General features: G+C 38.7%; 1 protein-coding gene across 3 annotated transcripts in view; it reads left to right on the top strand.

Moving 5' to 3' along the window:
* Window positions 1–12,844, top strand: part of unc5db (unc-5 netrin receptor Db) — a 280,454-nt gene that overhangs the window by 234,759 nt on the left and 32,851 nt on the right. For all 3 annotated transcript variants that reach the window (XM_041999262.1, XM_041999261.1, XM_041999263.1), the window contains one exon: window positions 5,989–6,160. In XM_041999262.1, coding sequence (XP_041855196.1) covers window positions 5,989–6,160 — 172 coding nt within the window. The remainder of the gene's footprint in view (window positions 1–5,988; window positions 6,161–12,844) is intronic.

The raw sequence follows: 12,844 nt of genomic DNA, 5'->3' as shown, positions 1-12,844 counted from the left end.
ATAATGCACCCCGTCGAGGAGCCTCATTGTGATGACAAGTGGAGTTTAGAAAAGAAATTTGCCATCCTCTGGCGCTGTTGGAAGGCAGCTTCTGGACTCTGAAGTTTGAGCCACTGGCTACATGAGGAGCAGGTAATCTACTCCTTGCCTACACTCAGGATTAATTGAGCAATCAGGTTGGGCGCTGTTGGCCAAGGGATCGAGAGCTCTCACAGCACAAGTCAAATGCGGTTAGCAGAGAAACATACTGTGAAGTCACAGTAACGGGGAAGTGATTGAGGTAGTTTGCAGTGAGAATATCTTGTCTATCTCTCGTCCACTCCCCCACACACTGCACCACCCCATCCCACACACTCCCGGTCAGACGTTGAGGCGGTAATTGGGAGGTCTGGAGTGGATGTCATCACCCAGAGAGGAGCGTTTACCATGAAGATGTTCCAAGAGACAGAAGCAGCTTGTAATTCAGATAAAGCTGCTGTAATAGCCGAGCCCCTTACGTAACATGTTTCTTCAGAAAGAAAAAGGACAGAAAAGTTTCTGTGAGATGGAGGTGGGTGTCAAAAGTTGGAGTATCATTTCACAGGCTTTTAAGACAATTAAAGCAGTGTGAATCACAGCATAACAAGTAAACAATCAGTTGTTCTGGAGTGCAATTTACAAGGATGTTTTTATCTAAAGCAGCGCAGAGAGAGCAGGCGTTTGTTGCACAGCTGCTGTCAGCGGGAAACAAATCCTGAACCACTGAGCTGTTTTTGGCATGCTGTATCCTCAGCAACATCAGTCAAATTTCAATCATTTTTTTACAATAATGAAATGCTATGCCTTATCCCCAGAGAATGAGAAGTAGATACCACAACAAAAGAAAAAGGTTTGAGAACCACATGTTTGAATATGTATCCCACTATTCCTCAGTCTAGTAGTACCAGTGATGTTCTTTAATATTATTTATTAGAATCCAGTCTATATGCTAATATTTTTTTTAAATGTTAGAAATGATGTGATCTTAATAAAACCAGCTTGTTCAGGCAAACATTCCTCCCTATTCATCCTCAAGAAGTGCACCAATGGTTTATCTGAATACATTTCACAGATTTTGTGACTTGTATGAGGTTTTATTTATTTATTTATTATTATTTATTTATTTATCTATTTATTTATTTTTTTGCCAGAGGGTGCTCGATTTATATTATCAAGATTTTATTGGCGTAAAGTGACAGTTTGGAAACGATTCAGACTGCTGAGAGCTGACGTGGTGTTTGTGTTGCCTTTCAATCACGGTTTGACACTTGCCTAATTATCTGACAAAAGAAACAGTGAAATATATGAATGAGCTTTATTATAAGCTTATTCTTCATTGTTCTCACAAAAAGAAGCAAAAAAAAGTTGAATTAAGAACTTTTTTTCCCCCACAAATACAAATCTTTTTTACAACCATGCAAACTCTTTTCTGCACATGTGCAAACTTGTATTTTTTAGACTGATTGTTTATACAGGGTGACAAGCTTGATTTACAGATGCAAACTCTGAAATTATGTGCAAACATTCATTTACAATTGCAAAATCTTTATGACTTAATATTGAGCCCATATAGTTTCCTCCTCCTTAGCTGAATGATAAAACAACGCAACAAGAGAGAAAAGCCGATCAGCTGATCACCGACAGCTGTCATAATTCACTGAACAACATGAGAGGAGAGGGAAGAATCAGCTGCTGCACCAACAGAAACAACCAGAGATCCTCTAGAGCAGACACGTTGGTGCAAAACACAAGTTTAAAAAACAAAAATGTGTTTATTAAAATTAAATAATTACAAAAAAATTTAATAATAGCAGTTGGCATTCCAAACAAAGCAGAACGTTTGTCGATGTATGATTTCTAGTACACCGATAACAGCAACGCACACATTTTAGACACCTCTAGTAATTCTGTTTTTTTTTTAAAGTGACTTTTTCTGGTGGTATTGGAGACTTTTGGAGACTGCACGTTATCTCTTCTCAATAAGCAGCGGTGCTGACTAAGGCCCTTCCCCCATCTAAAAGCACTCAACAGCCTCGGTCCTTCGCAGCATCAGTCCCAGCTCCAGAGCAGGAGATGTTCACCGATGCTCCATGACCAGACTCAAAGCTGCTGCTGGCTGAACCCACCCTGTCAGATATTAATGCCTATTAATGAAGAGTGAGGATGAAAACATTTAAAATGTTAAACGAACTCTAACTGGCTGTAGATTCTAAAGGGAGAACAGCTGAAGCTGTTAAAGTACTTAAAATGACACTTTAACTTTAGGTCTGTTCAGTTTTGCACCAGAGATATTTTCTATTTCTTTTTCTACTGTTTTGATTTGAAATGTAGTTAGATGCACTTTTTCAGACATTCATTCATTATATAATGGAATGGAAACATCAGATATCTCATCCAGAAGAGTGCAGCCCTAGGAACAGCTAAGAAACCACATGGGACCTGCAAGCTCCCAGGAGTGAACAACCACCCAGCCTACCCAGGGGAAATGGGAGGTTGGGTGAGGGTCACATATACTGTGGAAAAAGCCTGTATCTTCTGTGTCTTATATCAGCTTGCTTTAATTTTCTTGCTATTTCTGCTCCTTTTATATGCTAGAACAGAACAAGAAAATTCAGTTCTAATTAAACTTTTAACTGAATTTAAAGTAAGTTCATGTTTGCTGTTGAGTTATAAGTTTTACTCTATAAAATCTGCCAGAAACGTGGACTTGGTTCAGCTTTTTCACTGCTAATCCACAAACCCGCCGTCTTCTCATTTATATGAATGAGGGGTTGTGCTCCAGATCTGTCTCAGTCACTCGCTCACATAAAAGATAAAAATGAATGTTAAAATGCAAGTATTAGGACTAAGTTACTAAAAGCAATATGCTGCTGTGATATCACAGCAGCATATTGTGAATCCCATCTGCTTATGCATCATATTTTTGTGTATATTAAAGCTGCAACTTGGGTCCATTGAAGGGTAGAAAGCTTAACTCCCTCATATCTGTGACCTGTTATCACTGTTAGCAGCTTACGGAGCTTTGTTGAGGCATTGTTCTCCTCTGTGGTGATCCCACTGGCTCTTTCCCTCTAAAACCCCCCAACCACTGCTACCATCATCCACTGAGACCTATTTGTTGTAAGCTGCTTTTAATGAGCACGCTTGCAGCTCGCCGTCAAATCGCAGCGACTTTTTCACCTGAGCTGAAACTAATTCCAGCACCCCCGCAGTGTAACAATGACCTGAACTGACAGAGCAAGAGTCCATGATGCTCTCATTCGGAGGAAGTCAGACCTGGAAGTACAAGCCCACAGGCATGTTTAGTTTTCAGCCCACCAGTTTTCATAAGCCCGTCTCATTGGTGTGTTGTTCCAAGAAGCTAGAGCACAGGCTTAAAAAGAAAATACATAAACACAAAGACAGCGTCTTCACAAGTCCTTTTGTGCAGGTCCAAGTGAAGTTTCAAGTCATATGGCTCAAGTGTAAGTCAAGTCGCAAGTCACTTTTAGTTGTAATGAATAATCTGCTTTCTGGTCTGCTTAAAGCTGCAATGTAATATCCAAGGAATTTAAGATATGTACTCACCGTTTATATACCTGCATCTCACACATCTTTAGCTTAAACTGAGAAATACTCTGTCCCTGTTCTCTGGACAATTTCTTGGCTTTATTCAATTTGGAAGACCTGTAGATGAACATGGAAATTTATTCAGATTGGTGAATATGCTCCTAACATATAACTACCCACTGAGGACTTTTCTAAACTATTACTGTTGTTTATAGCTTTTTTTTCTGAATGAAGACTTGAGGGCTAAAATGCTACACACTAGTGCAGGGACGACTGACTATCCTGCAGGTTCTAGACTTTTTTTTGCTTTGTTTTGTTTTGTTTTTGCTTGTTTGTTTTAGTTTACTTGCTCACTTTTGCGACCAAACTAACCCCATGCCCCAGCAAGCTCTGACACAGTCGTCACAGCCCCAGCACCCACCACCCTTCCCTCCACGACGGAACCAAACTCATCATCTGTCTCCACAGCCAGCTAACAGCACAGCGTCTGATTGAAATGTGCTGGGTCCAGGCTGCAACTCTCCAGGAAAAGTCGGTCCCCGAAATAAAAGTATTTTCCTTTATCCCTGTTTTAACAGGCAACAAAAATAGACTGATAAATGTTCAGAAAAGCAAGATTCCTCCAATACATTCTTTAAATTTATGAAATCTTGTGTCCGTTCCTCATCAGTCTCAGCCTGCCTATAACAAAACCAAAAACTGGACAGATAACGTTTATAGCACACTGAAGCTAGCTTTACTAAATGTCAGATCATGTTTAATCAATGATTTTAATACAAAGCACAAACTTAATTTTTTGTTTTTAACAGAAAGCTGGTTAGACAGAGAAAATGATTCGGTTGTTCTTGTAGAAGCAACCCCTCCGAACTTCAGCTTTGTGAGTGAAGCTAGATCACATAAACAAGATGGCGGAGTGGCTGTTTTGTTTAATGACTCGCTCCAGATATCTTAGAAAAACTTTGCCTCATTCGAATATGTGGCTCTCCAGATGACCTCTCCCTCTCATAAACAGGCTACCTAAATACTGTGCAACATTTTTTGATGACTTTGCTGAACTGCTGTCAATAGTTTTGTTGACTTTGGAGGAGGACACTGTCTGGATCTGGTCATCTCTAAAGGTCTGGATATTTCCAAGGTTGTGGTGATGGATGTTGCTCTGATTTCTGTGCTTTGTTCAAGAGTGCAGTTACTGTCAACAAAAAAGCACAAACAGAGGTTATCAAGAAACAGTGTATTGGTGAAAATACCATTGAAATGTTAAACTTTTGTATGAAAAGTTCTTTATAAATAAAAAGTTGATTTGATAAATCCTCCTGTGTCAGTAACACCAGAACTTCAGTCCAGTTGGACCTTTAATGAGTTTGCTTCTTTCTTTACTGACAAAATTCAGAAAATCAGGCAGTCAGTCAGTGCTTCCATTCCAGGGGCAGGACATATGTCCCTGTGTCCACTCAGAGACACGAACACCATGACACATTTTTCTCCAATCAGTCCTAAAAACTTGGATGAGATCATTGGCCACCTGAAAACCACCACTTGCTGTCTTGATGCCCTGCCAACAGGGATTTTTAAGAATCCTGCTGTTAGTTTACAAGGCACTGAATGGTTTAGGACCAAAATACATTCAGGATCTTCTGGTTTGTTATGAGCCAACCAGATCCCTCAGGTCATCAGGGTCAGGTCTACTTTCTGTTCCGAGTCAGAAGTAAACATGGAGATGCAGCGTTCAGCTTTTATGCTCCTCACATGTGGAAAAAACTTCCAGAAAACTGCATGTCTGCAGAAACTCTTAGCAGTTTTAAATCAGGGTTAAAAACTTTTCTATTTGCTGCCTTTTATCAATCAACTTTTAAATTCCCCACACTGGAACTTTATTTCCAACATTTTATTTATTTTATTTGAGCTTTTTTCTTTCTGTTTTTATTTAATTTCTTTTAAAGTTTGTTTTTTATGCACTTGTTATTGGTTCCTGCACCTGCTGTAATGCTTTAAATGTTTTATGTAAAGCACTTTGAATTGTCTTATACATGAAATGTGTTATACAAATAAACTTGCTGTGCCTTGTTGCAACACACTTGATTCAAATGTTGGTCGGTCAACCAACGACGAGCACAGCGGTTGTCGACAGGGGCAGCTAATTGCTGATGGCCGATTCACATGTCTGCCATCCAGCAGTGGAAAGTGGTTACAGGTGTAAACACTCCCTCTGGAGACATGGCCTGGTGCTTGTTTACAATTTTGTGACTTTGGTCCTTACAGGGTTTAGTGCAACTCGAGTCTGAGTCCCAAACTCAAATCCCAGTTTTCAGCTGCATGATAATGAATGGATTCTATTTGTGAAAGAAAGAATGCAACTTTACCTTTATAAGTTTTTTTTTTTTTAAACCTCTTATATTCACTCTGCATTTCCTTTGTGTTTAGTGTCCAGACGCTGGAAGGCTGTGAAATCCTCCTTGGCCCAGAAGTGACATACGGTCCTCCAGGTCTTGACCTCTTCTGTCCACTTGCCATGACCATCGCCCATTGTGCCGAAGTGGATGCCGAGAACTGGAACATTCAGCTTAAGAGGAAAACCCTGGACAGTAAATGGGAGGTGAGCTGCAGTCCACCACATCTCAGCCACCCTCACACCTGCCATCGGGCTCGCTTTGCTTATCTTTTTCTATGGTGGCCTGGATTTTTCTCTGTAGTTAATGTCAGTAGGAATGGAGTTTTGTTGAAGAGGAAATAAACAGATTTGACAGCTAATGTTTTATTTGGTCTGGCTGGATGCGTTTTGCTCTCCTGTTCAACAGGTTCCCATCCGATCTTGCCCAAACGAATCACAAGCTCTTATCAAATTTGGAACAATGCTGTGGCAGCATCAGCTAAAACACTTGGTTTGCTGCTTTGTTCAGTTGAAGGTCCAGAGGCATTTTCATCTTCTCTGGTTGCTCTTTACAAACTGAAAAGAAATTGAGAGTTTGCATGTAGACTGTTGGGACATGTCACTACAAATGTTATGGGAATGCAGAATTTTGCTTTCTTTACATCATTTCTGGAGTCAGATTAGAGAATTCTCTTTTGTTTAGCTTTCTCTTGTTTTGCTTTGTTTTTCTGCTGTGGCCACATCGACCTGTTTGCTGGTTCTCTTTATGTATTTTACATTCACAGTCCCAGAGAGAGATCCACCTACACCATGCTTCAGTTTTCTCTGTATGTTTGCTACACATCACTAAACCATAAATAACCTGAGGTGTATGTGCACTGATCTTGTAAAAGTCAGAAAACTCAAGTCATTACACAAAAATCAAAAGTCAACATTCAGCTGAGATCCAACAATAACGTCTGCAATGTTTGCAGGTTGATTGTTTTCACTTTGCCTGTAACTACTGGTTAGTTTTATCATTTGTCATTTAACTTTAAATAGTAGATGGATGAGACCAGTTAAAACCAGTTTCATGGTTTTAGCATTCAATAACAGATTAGGACTTAGATGCTCTCTCATGAAGTCTTAGTACAAAATTGTGGGTCAGCTGGGCTGAGGCAGCATGTACATGTAATCAATCTATAGAACTTTGTTGAGGTGTGGTTAATGCCGATTGTCCTAAAGCTCCCTCCTCAAAACAAGCAGTCTGGTGGGGCCTCTACTTCTATTGCTGGTTTTCACATAATATCACACCTGTCTTGTAAGTTGCATGCAACATGAAGCAGTGGTCAACTTAGCTTGTTGTAGATCAGAGTATGTGATGACTGATCGAGGTTACTTCAGGGTTCCTTGTGATGTCATAAGATGGGAGAATGAACTAAGGATTTTATGAAAACACATCAAGAAAAGTGACTTGCAAACCTTTCACTGGGGTCAAAGGTACTTGAGTCAAAACATGCTGTTATTACTTGGTTAAAGGTTTTTCTGAGTTAGTTCCTCCTCTGTAAGCTTCTGCTATATTCTGAGTAACTTAAAGCTCATCAGGCAATAAAAGCCATAGCTGATCTCTGGTTTTGTCCTTCAAGATTGTGGTTGCCAAGCAAGAAGCCAAACACCAGGGTTTGAATTACAGGGAGCTAAAGGAAGCTCGCCTTAAAAGCAGATGAGCTCTGAAACATTAAGTGGGAGCTCTAAAATATACTTCACTTCAGGTTTCTTACATTTAAGAAATAGCATTAATATGTAGGGCTGCAACTACTGACTATTCTGATAGTCGATTAGTCATCGACTATTAAAACGTCTTGTCGACCAATCGGATTATCTATTTCATAATTATTAAATGGCCCTTATTTCACTTTCAGCTTTGAAATCTTGCATGAGGTTGTTATGTAAGCCCGATGTGCCTCCTCTTTAAATGTTCGAGCAATGCAGACGTACTTGCATGGTACGCAAGGTCCGCTTTACAAATCTCACATGTATTTAATTTATTTTATAAGTTTAACGTGACGTTATAGCAGACTTTTGACGTCCTGTGTGTTCCCTGGTCGGCCACCATATTTTTTCCCTGACAGACTTTATTGTGCATGTGCAACTCTAAGCAGAAATAAGAAAAGAAGACTGTGTCTCACTCTGTAGGGCTTTTTTGTTTTGTTTTTTTTTTGCCGACAATAGTCTGCAATTCAGATGCCGTTGTCGAATATTTTTTATTGTCGACTGTTGTTGCAGCCCTATTAATATGTCAGCATTGTGTTTTGTTCATTTAATACATAAACTCTTCTGAATGAAGGAGATCTTCCCTTTTCTTTTAGCACCGTGGACATCAGCATTGTCTGTTGTGTGCCGCCCAAACAGCAACCACTAAATTTGCTGCTTTTTGTGGTTGTTAACAGAATTTCCGTCCCTGTAGGACATGTTTCTGATTGAATCAGCTGCATGTAGTAGTAGCAAAATGTTTTGTTTTTGCCCATGCTGCCGTGCACTAATATGCGCAGACTTGTGACTGCTGAGTTATCCGAGAAAAGACTGTTGGGACTTTGTGGGTGAGCTGATTGATCTGTCCATGTGTTCTCTGTACCTCCAGAGGGTGACAAAAAGCTAGTTGAATGTAACACCGCTGGTGTGGCAGGGGGAAAATAAAGAAACAATTACAGCCTGTAATGGTCAGGAAGAGGCATGGCTGCTATCAGTAAGTGGAGGGGTGGGGCAGGCAGAGGAGTGGTGGAGGGGTTACAACAAGGAAGTATTGATTAATAGATCAAGGAATGTGAAGCAATCAGGAGGAGAATCATGAGAATTGTTTCTCTGTTGACTGTCGCTCTCCATTGGTCAGCGACAAACACAATCACTGGCGAGGAACAAAACAAACTACTCTTCATTTAGTTTTCCTTCTTAACTTAAATCTGTATCTATATTTTCAGCTCTTTTCCTCCGTGTCTTACTTGCTTCCCTGCAGTGATGAAGATCGTTTTAGTGGTCTGGATGAAATCCCGAGAGCTTAATCTCAAGCCCAAGAGGCATAACATCCCCCAACAACTGCCATCTTAAATTATTTGCTTGTGTTTCTAAGCAGCTACCAGCAATATGATAACAAGACAAGAGGGGAATCAAGATGGGGGTGAACAGGAGGGAGCTGTAATGAAGAGAATATTCAGTCAAGCAGCAATGTAAATGTGAAGCTGATGTAAAGTTCTGGCAAAATCCAGCATAGGTCAGAATACTGAGCAACGCTGGCTTGCCCTGGGCTGTTGTGGTGGTTGTCAGCTCTTAAAAGAGCATGTAATTTAGGCTGCATTTCACTGCTGTCTGCATTGTCTGCTTTTGTGCTGAATAATATTTCTCCAAAAGAGAATATTGAAGAGATGCAGCAGAACTTTGTGCAAACGCAATTCAGACAAAGATACAACATAAAATTTCAACTTAAGCAATCTCAAAGTTTCTGGGGTTTTTCTAAGAATTTTGCAAGTTTAGTTTAAGGTCATTTATTTTTTTATTGCATTATCATATGTGTTAGAATCCAGAATTGGAGCAACAACAATTTTTACTTTTAAAATCAGCAACTTAAATTAGCAGTGATTATGAGGGGGAAAAAAATAATCCCAGTAACGCAACTATGCTGCGTTAACATTTACTTTAATTCACAAACACAGCCTGCAGTGCAGTTTCTACATTTTCTTTGTGAATAATATTTTATATTTGATCACATTTGATCTGCAATGCACAGTAAACAGACACATGTCACAGTTAAACCAAATTTTGATCAATTTAAAAATGACTAAATTGTTTTTTTTTAATTAGCTTCTGTATTATCTGCATTACTTACCATTGTCTATATTTCTTTTTGCTCTTCCCATTCATTCTTCTTTCTTTTCTCACTTCCAGACAACTATGATAAACCTGCTCTCACTTGTTTTTAATGTAAGACACATTACTGCTTGATGTGTCTTACCTAAAGCAAGAGGGGTAGTTGGGACTCCTTTGGGGCGTTAAACCACTTTCATTGAATCTCTCCACTGCTCTGTAGTTGGTAAGCCCCTCAGGGGCCCTCTTTGCTGGCTTGGGGCCTTAAACATGTGCCTGGCTTGCCTGTTGGCAAGCGGCGCCTCTGGAAATAAAGGGATGGACATGGACAACAACAATACTCAGGTAGGCTGTGATGTTTAAACCATGCTCAGTTGGTACTAAGAGGCCCAAAGTGGGCCAAGAAAACATCCCCCACACCATTACATCACCAGCGGCCCCAACCGTTGACACATGCCAGGGTGGATCCATGTTTTCATGTAATTTACGCCAAATTCTGAAACATCTAAATGTTGCAGCTGAAAAGACTCATCAGGCCAGGCAACATTTTTCTGTCTTCTATTTTCTAGTTTTGGTGAGTCTGTGTGAATTGTAGCCTCAGTTTCCTGTTCTTAGCTGACAGGAGGGACACATGTGGTCTTCTGCTGCTTTAGCCCATCTGGCTCTGTTTTTTTCTTGTTTCCTTCTTGTCTGTTTTTATATTATCTGAATCTGCTGCAGAGAACAAACTATTTTGACTCTTGTTTGAACAGTTCAGTCAGAGATTAAGAAAACTCTAATGCAAAAATCTTGTTATCTTAAAATGTGTCATCCCTTTCAGTCACTTTTTTACTTCCTTTCCTCTTACTAATGCTTACCTAACCTTGGCTTTGACAAGCTTAGGTAAGCTTTTGTGTTTGCTTTGATGTAAAAAAGAGATTTCACACACACACACACACACACACACACACATATATATACACATATATATGTATATAAATATATCAAATCCATGCACCTGCGCCGAAATTTGTGAATTTGAATGGGAAACTGCTCCCAAAGCACAATGACAAATGTTGTCTTTTTTTTTGTTTTTTAACTAAATACGGTTTTATCCTGGTAGATATAAGTTTTGAGGCAAGACAGCAAAGGTAAGAAATTACAAACGTGAAGCATAATTTGGACCGTCTTTTGCCTCTGGTTCGGTAAATCTTGGTCATAGCCATCAGGTGGACATGGGGAAACATAATTTGTGTCTACATGTTTTTTCTGAGATTGTGTACCTGGTCTTTGAATTGTTTATTGTCTTAACTGTGTTTTGTGGTGATAGAAATGGTTTTACTGAGCTGTTAGCTGAGATTCTGGACTTTCTGTGATACCACACGTTTATAGTTACATTTACAGACCTGACGTTACACCAGTGAAACAAGATGTTAACCCTTTAACTCCTGGCAGCGGAGGATGCAGGAGGTTTAGCTAAACAGTCAAACCAAGAATACAAAGTTAGAGAATTTATTGGCAGGAAATCTAGACAATGAACCACTGAAGGTGCATGGATGGAAGTTATTGTGCATATTGTGAATATTTCTCTCTCCTCACCATCTAGAAGCTGTGAGATTCTAATCCTGCTTTCTGTCTGTTCACCTGATGCTGATATTCATCACATATTGTTCCTTCTGTGTTTAGAAGGAAGCAGCTTCACAGCTTTAAATTCATTCTGCTGACTTTTTACCTTTTAGTTAGTAAATCCTGAACATTTCATCCTTTTTTGTCATAAATATTTGATTTTATTACATTAATATTTAAGATATATATAACTATATATATATATATATATACATATAATTATATATTTATAAATATATATATATCCATATATTTTATTTTATTTATTTATTTATTTTTTTTAAACACGATTAATCGCATTGTTACATGCAAGATGTCTTATTCCTTTAAAAGAAGGCCTACAACTATATGAAGAAAATGCAGTACCATTTGGTTTACAAACACTACATCAGGGGTCTCCAACCTGCGGCTCCGGAGCCACAAGTGGCTCTCTGGACCTTCCACAATGCCTCTAAATACATGGCTAAAATATTTTTTTAAATCTATCTTTCTAGTCATTAGTTTAGAAACCAGGGACATTTTTTTTTTGTTTTTTTTCTTTTTTTGTTTGTTTTGTTTTTTTTGGTTTTTTTTTTTTTACTTTACATCATTTTCCACAAACATCTACATCCCTTAGAAGAAAGTCTGTCTATCCTCTTTTTTATAAAGGTTTTATGTTTAAACATAAGAATGGAAATAAAAATGTGGTTCTTCAAAAATAACAAATATCCTATGGTGGCTCCTTATTAAATATATATATATATATAAATATATATATATATATATATATATATATTCAACATAATAAGGTAATTTGTTGACGTGCTAGAGTAAGGGGAAAGGAGAGTTGGGGGAATATGAATGAATTCAACATTTGTGTCGCTTTGAGATTTCACTCTAATATTAAAAAGGGCACCGAGATCTTTAAAGCTTGTAGGTTGGAAATAATGACGTACCACTGAGATTTAAACTAAAGAGACAGAGAGAAATAGTTTGAAGATGCATAACACCTGCAAATGCACTGTGCCATTAAAATAGCCCCATTTTCAGCTGCCATTAAAATGCATATGACTCACAGAAGAGACCTCAGCACTCCGGGCTACAGTATGTTATTATTCATTGCCATAATGCAGTGTATTAAGCTGTGCTTATGAGGGTGCAGAAAGCATAAATGCAAAACACATTTACATGAGATATTTACAGGAGTCTCAGCACCTGACATGAATGTAGCTGAACGAAGTAGCAATATCAACTAACATATTTTAGATGATGAGCTTTATATACCAGCAGCAGCTGAATTGGGCTCAGTGTGCTTCAGTTTCAGTACCGTTTTTTTTTTTTTTTTTTTTTATGAGATGTGATTAAACACACAGGTGGACAAGATCATTCAAATTAGTTGAACTGAAACGTCTCGCCTGGCCTTATTCTGAGTCAAAGTATTCTTATTCACACTGAGCGTGTTCATCATGTTGACGTTAGATGTTGATT

Source organism: Melanotaenia boesemani, chromosome 11 (genome assembly GCF_017639745.1).
Source record: "Melanotaenia boesemani isolate fMelBoe1 chromosome 11, fMelBoe1.pri, whole genome shotgun sequence".
NCBI lineage: Eukaryota > Metazoa > Chordata > Actinopteri > Atheriniformes > Melanotaeniidae > Melanotaenia > Melanotaenia boesemani.
The sequence above is the reverse complement of the archived record's forward strand: the minus strand, read 5'-3'. Positions and strand labels throughout refer to the sequence as shown.